Here is a 23,131-nt window from a genome sequence, read left to right as displayed (position 1 = left end):
AGTGGCTGCTTGCGAACAACCCTGTTAAGCTCCGCTGTTTGTAAGTCACGTGACACAAATAGAGCGTTTCTATTGGCTTTCAAATGATCACGTGATATCGATCCTGCACTCTGATTCGCTCCCAGGCTGCATCTCAGCACGCATTGCCTATAAATAGCCAGGCCAAGATACCATCGGGTTCCATTCGTTCTCTTCCGTAGTCTGTTTGGCACTCTTAGCCACTAGCCAGTGCCCCTCTTCGTCTTATCACTCATGTAGAGATAAGAGAGCCGTATCGTAGGGCATGTTTTCGTTGAGCGCCGAACTTCCGTTCGTTCTTTGAATCACAGACTTTATTCCTGCTTGCTTTGAAACTTCCTCACAAGTGTGGTCACTTGTTTCAACTTTCGAGGATGTAGGTCTCACCTCTCAGTGCCTATTACTCACTCCTGCTGTAGCCTGTAGAAATAACTTTACACTAGGCTTGAGTAATGAGTTTGCCTGAAGTGTGCCACCAACCTAGTATAATAAGCATCTAGTAGCCTACTATGAGCTTTCATAAGCTTGTTACGCCCCTAGTAAGCGTAAATAAACATGTTAGAATGTCCAATTTAGGTGTTAAATGGTGTTAAAGATGAAATTTCGAAGATAAAATTGGGTTTTTCCATTTTCTCCATATAATATAATAGAAAAAGTCTCCATTTTATGCCATTTTATGCCATTTTATGCCATTTTATGCCATTGCCCCCCCCCCCCCACTTTCGCTAAATCCCACACTAGGAACTCAACCTAGGCCCATCTCTGCATAGCAGGGACAGAAGGAAATCGCGGCATGTACGGAATCGCGATTTTTCCCATTATTTGCGACAAATTTTATGACGTATAGTTTAATGTATAGTCTGTTTAAATTCGCGGTATCGCGATTTTTGGCCAAAATAATCGCGAAATCCTTTTGTCCCTGCTGCATAGAGACATATCTCCCAGGCTTTGACCTTGCTCGGAAGTCCCTTGTCTGCCCGCAGAAGTACTACAACGGAAGTGGGTTTACTCTGAGCCAGGTAGCGACAGCTTCAAGACTCCAGGGGTCTGTTGCATTGATATTTATTATTTTATGATTTCGTATTTACTTTGGGAGTCCTGGCGTGCAGCTAGCAGGAGTTGCATTCTGTGGGCATGGTGATAAGACCTCCCTCTTAAAGTAGAGGCCAGAAACCGTTGACCGGAACAGAGAGAGAGAGAGAGAAGGAAACATTTTGGAAGATTTTTGAAGAGGAGCATTTCTGCTGTCCCCTTGACCGAATTTTCGCAGTTTCAACTGAAATTTTTACCAGTGACCAATCAGTTGGTTGTGGAGACGCAAGATGTCTTGGCCTGGGCGTGCTGGCCCGAAACGAACCCAAGGTACCCAAGGTAGGTAGTGAGGTCGGTGAGAGTGACACAAGTCACCATCAAGGTACAGGAAGCAGTATTCCCGGAGAAAACTTTGATGCAATGAAAATTTTGAATATATCCTACCGGTAGGATATATTCGAATTTCAGCTCTCCTCGACCCATATTTCAATGTTTTGACTTAATTTTTCATTAATGACCATCTTAAAGGGTCATTGAGGATAGCACAAGACACGGTTAAGGTAATGAAATTTCTATTCCCAAAGAAAGCTTTGATAAACGGAAAATCATCAGAATATAAATTTTATAAAGAGAGATTTTGGAAGATTTTTGAAGAGGAGCATTTCTGCCGTCCCCTTGACCGAAATATCGCAGTTTCAACTGAAATTTTTATCAGTGACCAATCAGTGAGGTCAGTTAGAGTGACACAAGTCGCCATCAAGGTACTGGAAGCAGTATTTCCGGAGAAAACTTTGATGCAATGAATATTTTGAATATGTCCTACCGGTAGGGCATATTCGAATTTCAGCTCTCCGCGAACCAAATTTCAATGTTATTTGACTTAATTTTTCTTGAATGGCCATCTGGATAGCACTGAGGATAGCACAATACACGATTGAGGTACTCAAAGTTCTATTCCCAAAGAAAGCTTTGATAAACGGAAAATCATCAGAATATAAATAAAGAGAGAGTTTGGAAGATTTTTGAAGAGGAGCATTTCTGCCGTCCCCTCGACCGAATTTTCGTGGTTTTTACTGAAATTTTTACCAGTGACCAATCAGTGAGGTCAGTTAAAGTGACACAAGTCGCCATCAAGGTACTGGAAGCAGTATTTTCGGAGAAAACTTTGATGTGCAATGAATATTTTGAATATGTCCTACCGGTAGGATATATTCGAATTTCAGCTCTCCTCGACCCATATTTCAATGTTTGACTTAATTTTTCTTGAATAACCATTTTACAGGGTCATTGAGGATTCACAAGACACGATTGAGGTATATAGTACTCAAAGTTCTATTCCCAAAGAAAGCTTTGATAAACGGAAAATCATCAGAATATAAAGAGAGATTTTGGAAGATTTTTGAAGAGGAGCTTTTCTAAAGTAAAGTAAAAGTAAAGTAGGATCATATATTCGAATTTCAGCTCTCTGCGACCCAAATTTCACTGTTTGACTGAATTTTTCTTAAATGACCATCTAATGAGTTCACTGAGGATAACACAAGACACGATTGAGGAACTCAAAGTTCTATTCCCAAAGAAAGCTTTGATAAACGGAAAATCATCAGAATAAGTCACCATTGAGATTCTGGAAGCTGAATATCCGGAAAAAATTATATGAGAAATGCAGAGATTTGTTTAATAACTTTTGAATTGGTAGATTGATTAAATTTTACTTCCAAAGCAAAATAAAGTAGTAATTTGATCTATGTTAGATTACTGTCATATTAAACTGAGGAAGTATTATAAAAACGTTGCATACATGCATTTTGGACATTTTTCATGTTTTGTTTCTGTTTGTAAATGGATCCAAATATAATAGCAAAACAATACCTGCAGAACCTGTAAAGTAGTAAATGTATAAGTTACAAAAACCATTTCATTTCAGTATAATTCAAATTTAAACCGTTATAATAGGCTATGACGTCGACTGGGGAGGGACCATCAGCAACTGGTTCCAGTAGCATTAGTGCAAACACCAGTCAGATATCCCTTGCTGACCAGTTTGCAAGAAGCACTGAAGAAGAAATACAATTTGCTCTCGACGAAATCAGGTCAGCTTATTTTCTAGTTTATTTTGGCTTGTAAATAATCATACTAAGCTACAAGGTGAGGTTGTTGTTTATCATATTATCAGAAAATTATTTTTTGCTACTAAACGGATATAACAAATTCTTGAAAACATGCTGTGAATCCAGGAAATCTGAAACTTGAACCTTTTATTATATTTGCCTAGTGTATAACATGTATATTACTGGTGAATATCATTCAGGAATGAGAATGATAAGCTGGAGAAAGAGACTGGGATTTTAACGAAATATCTTAAAAGAGTCGATCCAAAGGACATCCAAACCCAGATCAAAGGTCTAGGTTTGGCATTTATAATTTATAATCTTGTGCACCTTGTCTTGATTTACATGTTTTCGAATGTGCTTCATAGAATTTGTTCTAAAATTTAAAAAATGTTCTATTGAACTTGAAAGCATTATAAAGGAGACACAATTTTTCGATCGTTTTAGAAGCGTCACCGGTGCAGCAAGATGTTGTGCGAGTTCACAAGAGAAGATCACGCTCTCGCACCGGATCCACAGAACGACTTTTAAAACTTACTACTGAGCAGAAATGTGATATTGCCCAGCGTGAACACGACGAACTGAGAGAGGAGATCAACAAGTTCAAACACGAAACTGAGAAAATTCTTGACACTTACCGGGTAGGAAAAAAACAACTGTACTTATTACCAAGTGATAGTCTTTGAATTATCTTTTAAATATTTTTGAAATCTTCCCTCAGGAAAGGTATAGATTATAGATACATCTTACTATATATAAAGCGAGACGATAGTTATCTGTGCCATTTTACTGACACCACGGCATCAACTTTAACGCGACTTTCCGCAAAAACCGTAAAAGATATACAGCTGAAACTTTTTTGACTGGGTCAAATGCTTTAATAGCTTTCAAATCAGCATGAAAAAATAAAAAATTGGCCAAGGAATAGTGATTTTAGAGCACAAAATGTGGACCCCCAAGTGGTGTCTAAAACGCGAATTAAATAGGTAATAATTATTTTAGTCTCTTGAGTCTTGACACCACTTTAGGGTTATACGGGTTCCTGCTAGTAATCATAATATGTAGTATGTATTATCGTCGTGATCCTTTCTCCTAATAACAATTTCTCAATGAAACATCGATTCAGGCTACTAGAGAAGAAGCAGAGATTAGACTGGCTGAAATGAAGAAATCTTCCTACGAGTTCAACAGAGATATTGTTCTTGGAGCTAAAAATTTAGTGAGTAAAGGTACAATTGATATTCGTTTAAGTTATACCCACGATAGTCGATATCTAGCGTTATCATTGATAAATATTGATATTGAAGAATATTTACCTGAGTCCTGACATTCTAATAAATTCCAGAGAACTGGGAGGGTAGTTGCTGAGCGAGTAACACGTTATTTTGAAGACAAGATGAGAAGCCGTAAAGCTCTTATTGAGAAGCTACGTTTGAAAAACTCAACACTGAAAGTTCAGAAGAAGAAACTTCAGTTGCAGTTGAAACAGAAAGAAGAAATGGGAGAGGTTTATTTATCTTTCCATTTGAAGAGTATTTTGTGTTCGTTCTTAGGATTAATGAAGGTCTCCGATCCTCGGACATCAATACCTAGACAATCCCGACAGGTACAAAGTGCTACTGGTGAAATTAATTTCTGAAAATTGTCAGGTATTGCACGAGGTAGATTTCAAGCAGTTAAGGATCGAGAATAACCAGTACTTGGAGAAGATTGATGAGAGGAACCAGGAGTTGCTGAAACTCAAACATTCTTCTGGAAACACGCTTCAAGTAAGCCTGTTGAAAACTGAAAAGTTGATATACTCAAATAATACTCACTAGTCGCTAGTCTGCAATCATATTATCGAATCTTCGACATAGTTTCATAATAATTTTGTAAAAATAAATAATTGTGAGTCACTTCATTCATTATATAACTTTTGGATCATAGGAATTTGTTTCCCTTTGAATCAATCAAACTAGATGAATTGTTGTAAATACTGAGATCAAACTATCAATCTACAGGCTATCGTCAAACATGTTGCAAGGCGTCATCTTCAGTGACATAAGCCCTAGAAATTGTAAAAAGTTAGTAAAACCCAAAATTTCTTTAAAAATCTGAACACTCTTAAAACGGTTATAAAGTTAAAATTAAGATGTTAGGAGTAATGGAAGGCCAAAAGGATTTATAGTGTTAATTCCCAAAGGTTTTAAAGTCTTGAGTAGTTGAATATATTTATGTTCACGGACATCCAAAGTTTTAGGACTAGAATTATCAATAATTGACACATTAAAAATGTTGTTAAAATCTTCCCTTTGTCTAAAACCATGATCCAACAAATGTAAACCCAAACTATATTCATCACTTGTTTCATCTACCTTATCACCATTTAAAAGTTTATAATATTTGACCCTATGTTCTCCAGTCCTAACCCGTAGAGATCGAGTTGTGCGACCGACGTAAGCCTTTCCACAGACACTACATTGGAACAGATAAATGATGTTGTAGCTCTGGCAGTTTCCAGGGCCAGGGGAAGCTTTAACCTTCTTGCCGTTCACTTTGAATTCACGGGTGCCTTTGACAAGTTCACAACATTTGCATCTTGGCACATTGCATTTGCTGGTTGGGCCATGTTGAGCTCCTAAAGCAAGTTCTTTCAATTTGACGAGGCGAGATTTTAGGCTCGGCCCTGTTTTCTTTGTGTAACTGAAAATTGTCTTCCTAGGTGTGGCGGATGTTGAGGAGGTCTCTTGGGATGTTTCAGCAGTGTCACTTTCACTGAAACTCCTCGTTCTTGAGAGGTGTTCTTCATACTTCTTAGTCACAGACACCAGATCATCATCACTACCATAAGTAGATATGACCCTGATTGGAAGATGTAATGATGTCTGGTCATCAGGAGCCTGAACTTTGCGTGACAGTGATCTTGCTGTGTTAAGGACCTTATTACTGATGTTCTCAATCATTTTTCTAGGGTAACATGCGGCAAGGAAGGCTTTTTTGAGGTTGTTGAGATGTTCTTTCAGGCGTTCTTGGCAGTTGATAATCCTTCTGAGTCTAAGGCATTGAGAGTACACGATACCGGAATAGATATGGTTAGGGTGGGAGCTTTTAAAATGTAGGTATGAACGAGAGTCTGTTGGCTTTATGAACAAATCCGTTTGGAGGGATCCTAAGGAATCGAAGGTGAACATGATGTCAAGGAAAGATACGTATTTACCAGGATCTTCTATTTGGTATTCATCAATGATTAGGCCATGGGAGAGGAGTGCTTTGTTAACATCTGCAATCCAAATTTTGAACTCATCTGTAGTTCCCTCAAACAAACCTGCTCCGTCGTCAATGTAACGCCTGGCTGATACGATCTTATTCATGAGCTCTGGGTTACTATAAACACATTTGTTCATTAGGTAGTAGACTGCTATGTTTGCGATTTGGACACATAGTGATCCACCCGTAGGGATACCGATGAGCTGTATGAACAAATTTTGATCGAACACCCCAGCAGAGGATCGAAGGCTCAATTCCACCAATTTGGTGAGCCATTCCAGAAATCTTCAGACCAATCTTCTCTGCATGATGACATAGCGGAATTCAGGGCCTCTATGACGAGGGGTGGTGTTAGAGAATCATAGAGGGCCTTAAAGTCGTAGGTAAATGATCTGAAGCCTTTCTTCTGTACTGGGGAATGTTCACTATCCACGAAATCCAACCATTGAAGGGCATCAGTGCTATCAGTCAAAAGGTCAGAGCAGAAATCTTTTTCAAGATCCTTCAGGTATTGGCTAGCGAGGAAAACATCACTGCGTTTTGTGATTCCATCCTGGAGTGCCGTGATGAGCCTGAAGGGGGGTTCGACTCCTGGTTTAAGGTCTTCCTTGTGAAGCTTGTGGATCTTTAGGGTGGGGTAGAAATAAGCTTTACCAGGTTTGAAGTGGGAAGAAGTACTCTTGTTGTTAGTAACTGTACCATCACTGTTTAGATTGTTGGTAATACCCATGATGTCTTTAGCTTCTTTTGGTGTAACAAAGTTTTTCTTTTTTCCCTCTATCCATAAATCAAATAGTTCCTGGTGTAGGTCTTGCGTAGGGTCTTTAGCGAGCTTTTTATACACTAGGGGGTTGTCGAGCTTTTCCTGTGTTCTTCGCTTTAGCATAGCTGGGTCCACTAGTAACACGGCTCCACCTTTGTCAGCTGCAACTATTGCAAGTTTTTCATGTTTGATCATTCTTTCTAACCATTTGAGGCCACGGGACTCCATCTTGTTGAGGTTTTTAGGCTGTAGATTAGTTTTAGGTCCTCTAATGAGTTGCTGATCTAAGTCCGCTGCCATGGTGTTTGTAATCTCATTGATGGATTGGTCCTCACTTGGGGGCTTTCTACCGTAATACTTCCTTGATAGTTGTGGAGGTAGTCCAGTTGGGGCGGTCTGTTCCAAATCAAGCGTTGATAGGTCCTCACATGATGTTGTAGGTGAGCTGTTGAGGCTTCTTGTTGAGGCAGTTACGATTCTGTTTATTGTTAAGCGCATGTCCAAACGAGCCTCCTCCGTGTCAACCTTTGGGGTTGGTACAAAACCTAGCCCTTTGTTTAACACTGCTATCGCTTCAAGTGGAATTTCTTCTCCCACATCCACTAGTACCACGACACTTCCTTCGTCTAAGGCCTTTCGAGCAACTTTTGGATTCGACACAACTTTTCGAGCAACTTTTGGATTCGACACAACTTTTGGATCATATCATAGAATGGGATCACGTCACTTCGGATCACGTCACTTCTGTAGATACTTTTGTGTGTAAACGAGTGCATGGTTCATGTGTAACGGACGGTAAACGAGAACATGAGAAGACGTCTCTAAGTATGTCACCCTGGAATCTGATCAATCGTTTCATCATGTAGAGATTGGAACGTGAAACGTAGATAGGGTAGATAAGTATAGGAGCATACAGTATATAATAAGACGGATTGAATTTGGGAAGAGTATCTCATTTTTCAGTTGCACTTTTACAACTACCACCTCTACATTTCTACAGCCATGTTCGATAAAGATTCGGTCAAGATTGTTCGAGGAAGAACTCTTACCAGTCAGAATCTCCTACACTGTAGTTTCCGCTACTCTGTTGATGGAAGAAAGTTGACTCTTGATGGACGCCAAGCTTGGAGATGCGTGAAGAAGAAAGAAAAGTGCTGTAGTCGACTCTACACTCTTAATGGAACCTTGGTGACGGTCACGAAAACTCATAATCACGACGCTAACATTGCCGACTGTGAAGTCAAAGAAATCCTCTCAAAAGTCCACGATCTGGCTGCTAGTTCGATGACTATAAATCACAGAGACTACTGTTTTATCACTGGATCCCTGTCTAAGGGTGCACGTGTCCGTCTCCCCAGCGAACAAGCCCTGAAGAAGAAGTTACAGAGAGCTCGCCGGCAGAAGAAACTCTATCCTGGAGCCATAACAACCAACCCTGAACAAGAGAAGGAAGACTGCATTCCTCCCTCAAGTGAGACACTGCCCATTTTATCGGACACTCTTCTTCATGAACTCCACGAATTTATTCAGACCAACGGATAATATCTCTCAGCCCTTCAAATGAAGCTGACGAGGACAAATCGGAAATGATTCTTTTACATTTTGGGAGATTTGTCGTTGTAGAAGATAACTCAAAACTACAAGAAGAAAATAATACACTTGTAAGATGATTAGAGGAAGAGTTCTTGTTTTACTTGGATGTGTTGAAATTGGTTGAGATATGGTTGAGATTGGTTGAGATAATTGGTTTTCGGGGTGTGTTGTATAGTCATAAATCTATTGAATTATGTTATGCTCTAACTAATCAATCCTTGTATAGTATGCTTTATCAGTAAATTAGATTCATCATTTAAATTCAACTAAAATGATAATGGCAAATTTCCAGCTAGCTAGTTTTTCTCGTTCCTCTGTCTTGGTTTTATCGCTGCTTTTTCTACTCCACATTTACCCCAGATCTGTTCCCTCGTATCAAAGTGTATCGGTTTTTTAAACCCTTCTCAATCAGGTTTTGAACACATACAAGAAGAAGCTGAATAACTTGACCATGGAATCGAACAGATTAAAATTGGAAATCTCTCAAAGGAACGAACTGCTAACTAAAATCGGTAAGAATAATATCCTTCTGAACCTAATCTAATCATTTACGTTTATATTTTCATAGAAACACTGGCAAATACTGGCATTATGCTACTATATAACTCTAGATCTATCCCTGTCAGACAAAGAAACCGAATTGGTTGAAAAGGAGCGAGAAAAGGCCGAGAGCATTAACGCTAATTTGAGAAGACAGCTTCAAGACTACATTGTCCCAGAGGTACAAATATTTATCTGTCTTATCTTTACTTATCTTTACTTATCTTTACTTATCCAGTTTGACAAATCTTTATGGGGAGTTCCTCTTCTATTTTTTTTTGGAATAAGTGATAATATAGCTTATCCCTGGAAATGTTTCTAAAATGTTACAATACCTCAGGTTCTTGACTACGTTCAAGTACGGGCCGATCTGTACGAGCTCACTAAGACTATGAAGACGTGGGAGAGGAAGGTGGACATTGCGCAGGTTTATATTCAGCCCACTGTACTGTGGATTAGTTCAATGTACAGTTTTGTGGTATTACGAAACATATTTTTTTATTTACAGTCGATTATCATAACCTCGACTTGGAACTATTTGATTGCTTGCAACTTTAAAATAATTATTCCAGCTAAATCCTATCCATTATGAAAGGGCACCGCATGTTACTATTTACAATTTAAAAGATATGGCGTGTTTTGAGTGTAATCATGCGTGCAAACAGTGTACACTGGCAGACTGTTCTGTTGAGGTCCAGAATATCGTACTTCTTGGCACGCGCGATAACAAATTTATAATGAAAGTGTTTTTATTTTCGCGCCGTTTGTTCAATTTAACCAAATATGGTATAATATGTTTAGTTTCCATGGCAACATGTGCAAGATTCTTATTTTGCTGGCTATTTTCTCTCTCATCCTATAAGTAAGGTCGCTACTTTGTTTTCACTGCTAACAAGGAGGTTAAGTGTTCTTTTGAGATTTCGTCAGCTTCTGTGTCGCCACAAAACAATTACAAATGTTTAAACAGCAGCTAAGTGACATTATGGTTTGAAATTGCTTCCACCTCAAGAGAACTGTGTGCATATTTCTCAGATAAAACGGCTCGAAATACTCAACAATATTCCGGCGGAAGATACGGCTCTGGTAACTTTCAGTACTTCTTACATATAAACCATGTACGTACATCGTCAATACGCGATAAATCAAATTGTTCTAGACATCTGTTACGATTTTTCGCTGTCCGATATCAGATAAAAACAGATAAAAACTCTCTTTGGCTCCGGATATTATTGAAAACATTGCGTCTCCGTGATGTCATCGAGATAGTCCGGCGCTCCAATAGCAAATATTCACTAAAGGCAATTAATATTCTTGGCTAGGGTCCCGCGACTAATGAATCTTCGTACATATAATGACAAGTTATCATATATCAGTATAATGAATTGCCGGGTCCTTAAAGTCCTCATTATGTCACCTCGTCCTTCGCCAGAGCTCCATAAAACTATTGTCTCGTGGGTAGGTTATTGATTGCTGTTTCTGTTTCAGATGGAGCTACAAAAGTATCAGAAGCAATGGCTCATGATGAGGGAGCACAATCGAACTGTCAATCCGTGGGCCACAATGGAGCAGCACGCAGCGCTCTAAGGATCTGCGAGGAATGGAGAACACACGAACTGCAGGAATTTACCGTCCCGAAAGTTATGGCGGTGCCAGGCGGGCAGTGCCCTGGTTATGTTATAATTACCTATCCTTTATAGTGACCAACTTATCCCGAAATATCCGTAGATCATTATCGAGACTTCTGGCGATTTTCTATTGTGATTAAATTAAAATAGTGACTAGACCGTAAATGGATATCAGAGAACAAACTTTCAGTTGTACCATTGTTTATGGTAGCACAGAACTAATCCTTGTCTGCGATAACAATTGTCATTTGTAATAAAACTGGCTGGTTTCAAATTCCAAATCCCCAACTAAATAGTCAAATTTTAAGATGATAGCACAATTTTCGGTCATTAAATCTGTACTGTTAGTATATATCACATTGTATGTGAACAGCTGGTCGCTGTTTTATTGATACATAGAGCTAACTTTTGTAGCATGGATGTGCGGATTATCACAGCTGTAAATATTTGTAAGAAATACAAACGTTTTTAACGATTTTACCCAATTATGCATTCTTTAGTGATCTCACCGCGATCTAGACGAAATTTCTATTTTAACGGTTGTATTGCAAGGGGGGTATCCTTTGACGTAATATGCCGGCTTGTTTGCAGATATAAAGAGATAGTGGAACCAGGTGATCGAGCAGCCTTTACTGGGCTCACCACACACATTGTATTACTACATACCAGAAATGTTTTTCTAAAATTACATCTGGGTGGCTATTGCGACGTAGCTACGAGACCAGGATCGGACTACGTAAAACTCCTGCTCTGGTAATATGAGAATAGATGTCGAATATAGGAGCGAGATCATTTGTCGCTCGAAAAAAGGATCCTCGGGGCTAGGGCAGCAGTGCAGCCCACCCTGGTACACGTGACTGCGCTTAGCTATATTTTGGTTTGCTATTTCTACCTTGCGATATTACCACATCGCACCACAATTAGAACCTAGTCCACGTTCAAAATACATCACCGATTAGGGAAAGCCCGGGGAATTCGGATTTTGGTCAATTTTCCGGGACCTATTTTTAGAAAGGTGTATTGGGTAGTGATGATCTGACATCACTACAACGATTAGGGCACGCAATGTCCATGGAGCCGAGAAGAATGGTAGTTACGAACGGTACCTGGTTCGTGACAAGGAGTGTAGACGGAAATCTAAATACCCGCACTTTGCACAAAACTAAATACAGGTCAGTAGCCGCTTTACCCTAATTAGGACACTACCTTTAAATTGTTTATCTATTAGCATATTCGCTATTGAACAAAAACTGTTACAAAAACAATGGTCGGTGAAGAAATTTGGCGACTGGAGGTTATTTTCACATTGTATTTCATGCCGTACGAATAAATCTATTATTTCCATTGTAAGAATCCCAATTATATCGACCAGATAGTCTGGGGATCACTTGAAGCTGCAATGCAACCTTACCGATAGATTAGAAAATTGTTTCCTGGATTGGTTCTCCGTTATGAGTGAGAGGGGTGGCTGGCCGGATGGCGGCACAGGAGTTGGTCGAGCGATCTCGTGGCTGTTGTGTGAGCTCCCGTGCCGAGCTAACTGCGCAGCTGCAGTTGTAACGCAGAGTAGCAGATTCTCCCGCTCTCATTCTCTGATGTGGTGGTCAATGAACAGCTACCTCTTCCAATAAACATTATCCATCTTATGCAGACTAAGGATAGTAAAACTATATTTAACCGGCCGAGTGGAGATGCACATTAATGGCTGGGACATGAAGGAGGGAAGGAAGTGCCGGGATTCGTGGAGCTGGCAGTGAGACATCTGACATGGGCGAGGAGCGTGTGTCGGACATATGGCACACACCACAACCTGCACATGTGTAATATCAACAACTTCCAACATTTGATCCACCCTCTTGTGGATAATTCGTGTCACCTGGTCTCCATCTGACCTCGCTAATGTGTCACGTGCATTTTGTCGTCATATGGTCAGCGCGGCTTATTTGATCGTCATTTATATATAGCCTCGCTCCAGCTTTATATATAGATCTGCCGCTAGAATATAGATTGTCATTATCTGTTTACCCCGGAACACAATAGATAGACCTAAATTTCGCTATAATCTAATGAAATTAGTGGTAAGAGAATGACGCAGCATTGTCTCATTCTATGAAATAAACGAGGCACAAGTACTCTTTTAAAGCGTATCCTCTGTGGAACAATATTAGTGGATATAGTGAAGATACTTGGAGCTAGTCGTAAAAGGTGTGGCAATAGGGCTGATACATCAGTCTGGGCTGGAGGACTCGAGTATCAAAAAAATATATCAAATTGTGGAATGCTGAGCAGAACGGTGGTTTATTTGAGCATCCGGAGCTCGAATATGATAAAGTTTGTGGTCGTTTAGGACGCCCTATGTCTAAGACAGGGTGAAATCGATCGAAAGAATCGAGAAAATAGAATTGGGCTTGAAACGAATCGTTACTTCGACTAATGAGAAGAAGGTAATCCTCCTAACACAATTTGTAACACTCCCCAGAGCTTGCTTTCCGAGGCGAGGCTAGCTTAACATGAGCCAGTTGTGGCTTTTAATGTTGCGAAATTCGATAAACAAGAAAGAATAGTCATTGTCCGATGCGGCTGGGTGCTGATTCAAGGGTAACCTCCTCACTCATAACGAGGAAGATACCCCCATCTCCATCATAAGCCTCAATTGTTGTGGGCCACTACTTATTTAGGATCATTGGTGACAGAGACGACAACCTTGAGGCTGGTGTACCACTGATTTATAATCTCTTTAATTAATGATTTGCCGAGGAGCTACTAATTGTGCTAGCAGTTAAAATAGTCAAAATGCTTAGTCCGTCTGGTATTAGCCGTCTGTGTTCTACACTACTGAGCACCAGATCTATGCTCCATTGAGTTTTATCCGAGCTTTTATTCCATTCTCTCTCCCGTCTACTGGCCGATAACCATATCCGTTCTCCGATCGTTTTTCGTGCATTTCTCGTTTCCCCTTGGCTGAGCAGCGTGGTCGCTGATCAGTGAGTTGGCCCGAGTTCGCAGGGGAGTTAGTACTTAGTTTAAGTTACAATAAGTTATAATATAATGAGTGTGTCCTGGAGATGTTACAACTACAAGAGCACGAGCTTGATCTTCTGGGAGACCACCTAGCCTGCCAGTGAGGCGATACCGGCTCTCAGATCACCGATAGTTAGTTAACAGGGGGTACAAACAAACACTTAGCACACATTGTAATTCTTCAACCGAGTACCTTCCTAATTTTCTCAGCGATCATTCGTGCATAAGACTCTCAACTCTGAGAGTCCTCCTCGTTTGAAACATTACCGTGTAACATTAACCGAGCAGGATCTAGACTTGCCAGGATTGTTCCAGGACAACAATACTCGTGACCAGCGTGTAGACTGGGCATTTAACAGCTATAATAACGGTGGTGGAAGTCGAGTTAGGAACAATGTTCTGCTTTCAGCTCGTGTCATTGCCGGAACAACAACAGATGTTATGTGCTCACTACTCACCTCAGCTCAGGGAACATGGCACCTCATTTTTCGATTTGCTAGATTCTCAAGTCATATGCTGCCGAGCTCCACTACTCAGTTGCCGTTCCGGCCTTTGTCTAGACCTTACAGTTGAGAAGTTCAGAGAGGACGCTCCATCACAATACAGTTTCACAACACTCTTTACTTTCTTTTTATATCAGTTCGTTCTTTAGATTGAAGTAGACAGCGGGGGCACTATGAACGCGATGAAGAATGAAATAGCATGACACTGGGGGCTCGGCCTATAGTAGTATATTTCAACGACAGCTGTCCTGTGAACAATGTGATCTATACATGATATTCAATAGATCGAGATCTGTGCCGTTCTGGTAATAGTTGCACACATCAACAAAAGGTTGTCTGGATCAACGCGGACAGTTTGCAGATCAGCTCTGTACCGATTAACGATTGTAGAATTTGGCAGATGAATTATTTATCAATTAGATACCTTCTCTCTCCATCTCTCGTTCTCTACTTAGTATTAAAATTTTGATCAATATTTAAGTGGCAAGCTATTATCCCAAACTTGAGCCAAGGATATCTATTATTTATGGACTCTGCAGATCGGTGTAACGATTTGTTAAAATATTTCGACTTATGACGACACTGTTTAGTTGTAGATAGATTAAAATCTAATTCTGTAATGTGCAAAACCATTTATTCGCATAACCGTTTCACTTTTTTAACTGGAGCTGTAGCTCGCGATTAAGGCATCTTATGCTTACCAAGCCTTGCAGAGGGATCCAATAATATGGTCGCGAGTTGGTCAGGTGAGCGCATTTTGGCACGTGTTACTAGCACATGACGCGTTAAGATCATTCAGATGATTCATTGTGAAAGGTATCCAATTACGCTGGTCGCTTGGTCAGTATGTAGATCACGTGTGTGGCTGAAGGTCGATGAGCGTGGGCAGCGTACTGAGACACACGGCTCGAAGATGGCCCTCACCGCTACCCCAGACACGAGTTATACACACTTGCCATCCCTCCTTTTCTATCCGGACTGTTCTGCTTCGAACGCGACAAGCACCCGCCATTTCGACAGCCGAACATTTCGAATTGCTCGACTCTCCAACGAACAGCCGACACCTAGAAACATAGTTACAAGGTAAGTTCAAACTTTCCCCTTTTCCCCCTGCCTCTTGTTTTCTTGTGTCGTTATCTTGTCTGCCTGAATTTTATCTTAACTCATTGGTTTTGCATTTATTCAACGCCTACTCTGCATTGTTTGGGTTCCCCAGTGCATTGTTTGTGTAACAGCGTGCAGATTAAGTCTACTTCTAGAACCTCAGGACAATGCTGCATATTGCGGTCCCGGTTGATATTGAAGCTAGTAAGTCATTGTGCTTATAATTGTCATGGGTAGCTTATGTTGGCGACGGTCTGGTCGCGCCGCCGCTACTAACTAAGTCGAGTGAGGAAAGCTTTGTCCTCTCAAGAGTTGACACTCCAGCCCATCAAGTGCAACAATCCAACAGCTCCGCATCGCTAACGATCCTCCAAAACAAAGTAAATTAAATTTAGAATCATTGGTCTGTGTATCACAGTATTGTCTATTAGTAGTATTGTCTATTGATAACAAGACCGTATTCTAACCGGCAGTTAGTCCGAACACCTACTCTAAATTGACGGGTCCAGTAATGAGTACGGGAGGAGTAAGATTATTAGTTCTAAAGATTTCCGAGATCTTGAGCAGCAGCTTCCACTCGTTAGTTCACTCCTTTTCCGTGAGGCTTGTTCCAGTCTAGATCATATCTCCGTTCTGGTGATTATCCCTAGTAGTGCCTTGGCGCCGACCTGTGAACTACGGAACCTGCTGATGATGGCAGTTCTGTGTTCGTCAATCTCCTTTTGTGCTGTCTTCTTCTCCCCCGCGTAATACGTACAATTCCGCATCGTTGTTCCTTTGAGTTCTGAAATCAAATAAGTATAATGCTAATCGACTTGTTTTTTAATGAAAACAGTGATGAAGTAGTGACAGTGTTGCTGGTGATGGAACGATTGGGTGCTTATCACTTATTTTCGCTGCAGAAGGAATAATAGATGTGCATAATGCACAAGAGAGAACATAGAATTAGAAAAGTTCGCGTTAACAACTTGGATTAGAGAATGAAAGTCCTGATCGAAATTCGGTTTCGAGGTCATGTCTCTTGATGTCTTCAAGTTTATTCAGGTGGGTTTGTGGCGGAGTCCGAGAATTATCATTTTCTCCCCGTTTTTTTCATAGTTTAATATCCAGAGTGCAATTTCCAACATGTCGAAAAGGTACGTAAGCAGTTGTTTGCGATTAAGTCATTTGAAACATTGTTTCATTCTTGCTGTCAAGAGAAGCGAATTAAAAGTTTTCCTAATCTCAGATTCAAATGATTTGAGCGGTTAATCCGACGCGGTGCTCACCGCGCTCACAAACAGTCGCTTCGGCGGCCTATTTTTCTTAAAGGCTTCCCAGTTATTAGTTTGGGTTAATTTCAACTGGTCTTTAAGTTATAACGGAGGATTTGTGTTAAGCCGAATTTCCGTTAGGTTCTGCCGATAGGAAATTGTCGTGGAATTCTGAATGTCCAATGACTTGCCTGGTTGAGTGGACATGTGATCTCCCACCACCGAACTTGCGGCCCGCTTAGCGCTCATACGTCCTTTAATCGCACTCAGAGGGCACTAGAAGGGCTATATGCTCACTATAAGTATAGACAACACCGAGAATTAAACCAGGAATTTACCGGCCGATCGAAATTAATTATAATCGGACCATGGCGTCCAGGATCTTATAGATACTCACTGTATCATAAACGGCATATTTTTATTCCGTCACTACGTTTAATTGAAGACTTTTGTGGAATTTCCAAGCGGACATGCTGCTACATGAAGCTCCTGTAACAACGATAATGAAACATAAATTGCTTCTCCGGAAATCATGGGTATACAGTATACACAGTGCATAACTCATAAACACAAGATGTCAATTCGCATATCTGGAGATACTTTTTAAGGTAAACCAGAAAGCTTAGTTTAAGACAGTGATTTATCAAAAATATTTAAAAGAAATAGTTACAGTCAATAATTTAATCCGTAGCCAGAAATACTGAGACGTTCCTGCTTTTAGTGGCGCCAACAAAATACAAATTTTATAATAATATCGACCTAAAAATGCTTAATATTATTGCTATTTTCACTGTATTTTATTATAACTCGTGTTTGTTAAAAAATGAATCGCCGAATAGAGTGAATTAAAATTAATCGTCAAGAATGATCCCAGATTATTTCAGCCATTATTATAAGCAACACATTCTACGGAATCCAAAACTCAAGTTATTTCCGGGCCTAACCTTTAGATCATCTCCCCAAACTAAATTTAGCACCGATGATCAAGATAGTAAAGTACCTGATTACCTGGTAGAATGTAGAATTACCTGGTAGAATGTAGGATTACACACGAACCCTCCCACTTATAATTGAGAACCGTGATAGACATGATCAGCCATGTTCAGACTTAATTGCTAAAGATGCGTACTCGATAGTCGATACAGGTTCAGGTGGCTACAATAAATTCAGTGACCTAACCGATTAACATCGATTAGCTACCGCTTATTGATCCAGCAACCAGGTCTAGCTTCTTCTCTTCACCAAAATTGGATCCCTGAAAGGCTCCAGTCTACACCACTAGACTAGATACATTGTCAGGGCTTGTCTCCCAGGTCTACGTTCCGGGTTCGTGGCGGGCTGTGGTCCGGTGGGTAGCTGGGCACGCGAGCTCCACGTCCCATCAGATAATCGCTCCCTATTCTCTGATATTAGGAGCTATTATCGGTCGTATCAAGACGAGATCGCGCCACAATGCCTGAAGTAAGTTGGCCGGTAACGTGGATATCTGTTCGGAGAAGCATAATAGTAGCGTTAGTAAACCAGATAGGAGAGAGAGAGGGAGGAGAGAGAGAGAAAGAGAGAGGAGAGAGAGAGAGAGAGAGGACACATACTAAGCTACAGTCAACAGTCTGTTCATTTTCCGCTTTATCCGATTCTAAGATTCTACATCAGGGATAGTTCCCTCCAGTATCTGTGGATCTGTGGTTCGAGGCCGGAGGTATGCGTTACTTGCAGTCTACGATTTGACCACTATTCGCAGCGTGTCTGCTGGTAAATAAGGCGGACGTCTCATGTGTCTCACTATTGACGTGAAAACTCTCTTCCACACCGCATTCAAGTAGCTTTCATAATCAACGTTTAACCCCATAGGCTCCCCTGCATTCTTTAGCTGGTTGTATTGCGGTGCACTGTGTCGAGTAGAGTGCCTACTCAGTGCCACTCTAGTTTACCTTGTAGATTGCCACCCTATCTGTCCCTCTGGTACAATTTGTGTTTTGGCCAGTCACTCTGACCTGTTGATCACGTAACTGGTCTAAGGGCCGCTAGTAACTTGTGCCCTAATCGCTTTTAAGGAGTCTTATTCTATCAATTATTGGAAAAGGACTCTCCAAAAAGCGGGTAATCTATACAAAGTGTCGATGGCTATTAGTGTTATATTTCCATTAGCAGTGGCATGCCTGGCTAGTGTTCTGTGAACACCTCTTTGACTCAATTGACCTGATTCGGCAAAATTTCCACTCTGTAGGGGGAGAGAGGGTAATTTCAGTTGTTAAACTAAACAAAAAGCGGGGCTGAGACTAACAGTGTGAGTCAAAGACTTGGGGGCCAGATTGGAAGATTATTGTTTAGCTTTCGTCTCTATGGCACTTGTTTCGAAACATCTAGTCAGAGTCAAATGTAAGTTATATTTCAATCGCTTCTAATCATGCTTATACTTCTTCATATCCAAAGATTTTTGCTCTGGACGGCTCATTTTGGGGTGTGGTTTACGGATCCATAGAAATTATATAAATCATAAATCCTCCGTGCCACCTCGATCCTTGGGGTTGCAGTTTTCGAACTGCCACCGGCTTTTCCTGTCATGGTCAAATTAGATGGAATTGCATGTGTTTGAATTTTGTAAGCTTCCTCCCGGTAGTATTTGTGAATTTGAGGTTGACTCACTCTGTTAATCAAAAGACCTTGTTTGTATGTCATCATAATTTGTTAATCAATAGACCAACTGTGCGTGAAGCTAAAGGAAGCCTGATCGAGGAGTTGAATTTATACTTTCTCAGTTCTTAGAATAGAGAGAGACGTTGTTATAGTGGTAGGCACGTGCTGAACTAGTTCTAAAACAATACCCCAGATTTTGACAGTCTTTTAAAAATAAAACAAAATGTTGGCACTCCGGATCGTTTTGACTTCACTAGTTGCTAGTAGGGCTTTACCATTACTCCAGTGGACGCCTTCTTCATTACACATCATTTTTTGCGTTCTTTCTTGTATTCTCTCGTTATATTAATCAAAGCGAAAAGTTTTTTGAGTACTAGGGTTGTGAGGTAAAGTCTATACATAGTTTCTCTCAAGTTTTCCTTGCGCCACAGTTGCCGGCAATTATACCTATGCCGACCTGTTGCTTTTCTCACTTATACTGATAGACTGTGAATTTCATTATACCAATCATGCATATTCAAATGAATCAGGGTCTACCTACTTATTAACAGAATCAAGAGCAGGCTAGTCAAGTTTAAATGATTGTGCTCCCAATTGGAAGCAAACAATAGACTAAGAGTAAGACTATGAGACAATGCTAGTTATTGATCGAGCTACCCCTGAATCAATGGTAATAATATAGCCGTATAACTATTCAATAGATAAAACAGTGGTGTTACTACATTCCACTCGACAGATTGAGATGACCGTGTCTAGATCTGTGAGAGGTCCCCTTTGCCAGACTACCTGGGGCTCAATATTCATATTGTTGTCTCTCTACAGGGCGACCTTATTGTGCAATTTTTTTAGTAATTTTGACATTAGTTAGCCAGTTTAACCAGAGGAAAGGTTAGTTTTTGAATGGCAGGGGTCCCTCAAAATTGAAACTTTCTGAGGTTCTCGATATTGAATATTCATATCGTTGTCTGACTAGTCGCAACTCAATTGTACAATATTTCGTACTTTGTTTTGTTCCCGATCTCCTAAGATCGTTGCTATGTCTAAAAATGAACAATTGGGAAGTAATGGCGATGATAGCAGGCGAGGGCCGAGTGAGCTCACATTATTTGAAATAAGAGGGGTGACCACGTGATCCCCCGTAACTGAGCACGTGACTCCACAGAAGAAGATCCTGACCCTAGAACAAGCGCTACCGGTCATCAGCTCCAACAGTTAGCGACCATTCTTTTGAGCCGTGTCGCCATTAGCCTTTATTCTCTTCATTGACCAGCTCAGCAGTTATCGTTCTCTCCTACCGGGTCCTCCACCTCAAGGGTTTTTCGTCCAACTTCTTTCGTCCCCCCTAGTTATCCAGTAGCCACGGCACCATCCCCATGCATACAAGATCATTTTTAGGTAACTGCATTTGTTCTCTCTCCACCTTCGGCTTGTAACGTAAGTGGTTTTCATATTATCTCAATATTATGAGTCCCAGGTTCGGGAATTTGAGAAATTTTGATTGAAGATTAACACCAAACAAATTAAATCTGTATAGGTAAAGCTATACTAGCATTTTAGATTAAGGGCTCACCTAAGTATAGTAATCCTAACCTCAAAATTGAATTCCGATCGCGTTCTGAATCTTAATTGTGGATGGGTGTCCCGTTCTGACTCTAATATAATGCTCGCATTCTTTTCTTTTCGCTTTTCAGCCTTGCCATAAATGAGGATCGTTGCAGCCTGAAAACCATCATGTCTCCTGGCTGTTGAATATTCAACAGATTTGCACACTTTAGTATTCAGAACAAGATATACAGCCTTGCTAGTTATCAGGGTCCCCGTACTTGATACACCCCATTCTCACAAGAACATTACCATATCTCATTGTTTGTCGAGCCTACAGAGAAACTTGGTGAGATTTAAGCTTAGGTAGTCCTACTGCAGGCTAGTATATATGATTTTGTGGTTAAATTACTGGTAAGGGCGACTGTTGTGGAGCCTGGGATAACCGGGGGACCGCAGTGCACCTCAGGTTACTATATAGTTACCAGGTTACTATAGTTACCTGAAGTGCCACCTTATTAGCACTTATTGAACACCCCCCTCCGACACTACCGGGGGGAGGGTAGATCTGGCCGGGTTAAAACGGTCCATTGTTATGTTTAATTAGTCTACGATCTATAGCTGTTACATTGCCTCATAGGATGTAGTGTTCACATGTTAATAGCTTTATTTCACGCAGAATACTCACGTTTTTTTGCACAAAAATTAGTTTATTGGGATTGTTGTGCTTGTAACGTGTGGGGACGGAAAGTGCGTGTTTACCAACACCCTGCTTATCAGTGATTGTTTGGTCATTAAAAACATTGCAATTATTGGAAGCAGAGTCGGATCGGCTGAACCACGTGCTGGTCACGTTACCGATAGTCACGTTGCCTTGGTGCATGAGGGAGTAGTGGATCGCGTGCCTACATTGTAATGAGTAGCAGTTTCAGTCTAACCCAGCTGCCGGATTGCCCTGCCTCCCCGCCGCTCAATGGTCCATAGTCGCCACGTGACCCGTAACCCTGTTCCCCATTCGCCAAATACCAGAGCTGACTCGTGGTCCAATGAGAGAGCCTGAAGCCTGGGATAGTATCGCACGTCCCCCCATCCCCCTCACTCCATCCCATTATGTACACAAACTCTGAAAATTTGCCCTTCGTCCTGTCGACATGAACTACTGTTGTTAGCTTTGTTTACGTTGAACGAGACACTCACCTTGCTTACCAGTACCTGCTATTCTGCTACTCTCGTTAACATTTCGTCATGTTGAAAGGTTCGTTTATTGAATTATCGGTAATCAATTAGATCGTGTAGCAAATTTTTTAGTTTTCTATATATGGCGAATTATATGGGGATACCGTTTAAGTTCTGTTACTTGATGAAGTTTTCAAGTTCTGATGAAGTTTTCAAACCTAAATCATTAGCCTCGGCAGTTGTGGCTTTTAAGTAACCGCCAGTCTTAGGAAATTTAAATGTTCTGACACCGATCCTTGACGTCTATGATGTAAGCTGAGTTTCAAATTCTAAAATTAGTCGCCAAAGTTATTGCACATAATTATCTACACGGTAAGATTGGATGTGCGTGTGTTGCTGGTGTGTATAGGCCGATTGTTTCATCACACAGGATTGAAGCCTGCAAATGTGAGCTGTATCTTTTTATTCATTCAATAGCAGCACGGCATTGTACAGTATAGGTATCAGGCTAAGATTGGGGAACTATTTGTGGCAGCTAAGCACCTCTCAAGTAAGGTCTAAGATAGTATCGACTCTATTTTTACTAAAGCGGTGGACTAAGGGCCACACACGTCAACACGTGCCACTGAAACACGTTCATTCTCCGAGCCTGGTCCGGTATTATTCCTACTCAGTCAGTAGCCACTAGCCGACAGTTGTGGTCATGGCACTTTCGGCTCAGCCGAACCAATCCCCAGGCGTCTACACAATAGTTTCGGTTTTTTAGCCACCTGAGCTGGGATTGGTTGAGCAGATCGAGCAGGTCACTGTCAGCTCACAGCAGCTCTTACAGAGACCCTCCTCTATCAAGTGGAGTACTGTGTCGTGCTGCTGCTGTTGACGCCCTGGCATTAGTCCCCAACACACAGCAAGGAGTTCCAAGTGTACTACTGGCGGGGAGGTAGCTCCAAGTGTGTCGAAACACTGT

At 40.9% G+C, this 23,131-nt stretch overlaps 2 protein-coding genes across 13 annotated transcripts in view; both read left to right on the top strand.

Annotated features, from left to right (window-relative positions):
* LOC134820498 (coiled-coil domain-containing protein 113-like) overlaps positions 1-11,413 on the top strand; it is a 39,341-nt gene extending 27,928 nt beyond the window's left edge. Inside the window, exons 2-11 of one of the 2 annotated variants that reach the window (XM_063830925.1) lie at positions 3,005-3,140; positions 3,359-3,450; positions 3,606-3,799; positions 4,285-4,377; positions 4,504-4,665; positions 4,808-4,927; positions 9,176-9,275; positions 9,390-9,484; positions 9,644-9,730; positions 10,789-11,413. In XM_063830925.1, coding sequence (XP_063686995.1) covers positions 3,007-3,140; positions 3,359-3,450; positions 3,606-3,799; positions 4,285-4,377; positions 4,504-4,665; positions 4,808-4,927; positions 9,176-9,275; positions 9,390-9,484; positions 9,644-9,730; positions 10,789-10,887 — 1,176 coding nt within the window. In that variant the 5' untranslated portion in view covers positions 3,005-3,006 and the 3' untranslated portion in view covers positions 10,888-11,413. Of the gene's footprint in view, positions 1-3,004; positions 3,141-3,358; positions 3,457-3,605; positions 3,800-4,284; positions 4,378-4,503; positions 4,666-4,807; positions 4,928-9,175; positions 9,276-9,389; positions 9,485-9,643; positions 9,731-10,788 lie in introns of both variants that reach the window. The other variant, XM_063830916.1, reaches the window with a different exon arrangement.
* A 570-nt stretch (positions 11,414-11,983) lies between these two features.
* LOC134813565 (zinc finger protein 322-like) overlaps positions 11,984-23,131 on the top strand; it is a 32,887-nt gene continuing 21,739 nt past the window's right edge. For 2 of the 11 annotated variants that reach the window (XM_063821510.1, XM_063821476.1), the window contains exon 1: positions 11,984-12,100. Coding sequence is in view for 4 of the 11 variants with exons in the window: in XM_063821400.1 (XP_063677470.1) it covers positions 19,152-19,188 (37 nt within the window). In the remaining 7 variants the exon portion in view is untranslated. Of the gene's footprint in view, positions 12,101-15,155; positions 15,536-16,254; positions 16,601-19,034; positions 19,189-20,506; positions 20,881-21,546; positions 22,244-23,131 lie in introns of those variants that run through there. The other 9 variants (XM_063821434.1, XM_063821444.1, XM_063821518.1 and 6 more) reach the window with 9 other exon arrangements.

The sequence above is a fragment of the Bolinopsis microptera genome, chromosome 1 (assembly GCF_026151205.1).
Source record: "Bolinopsis microptera isolate Bmic1 chromosome 1, MBARI_Bmic_1.0, whole genome shotgun sequence".
Taxonomy (NCBI): Eukaryota; Metazoa; Ctenophora; class Tentaculata; order Lobata; family Bolinopsidae; genus Bolinopsis; species Bolinopsis microptera.
This window is presented reverse-complemented; position numbering and strand designations above follow the sequence as displayed.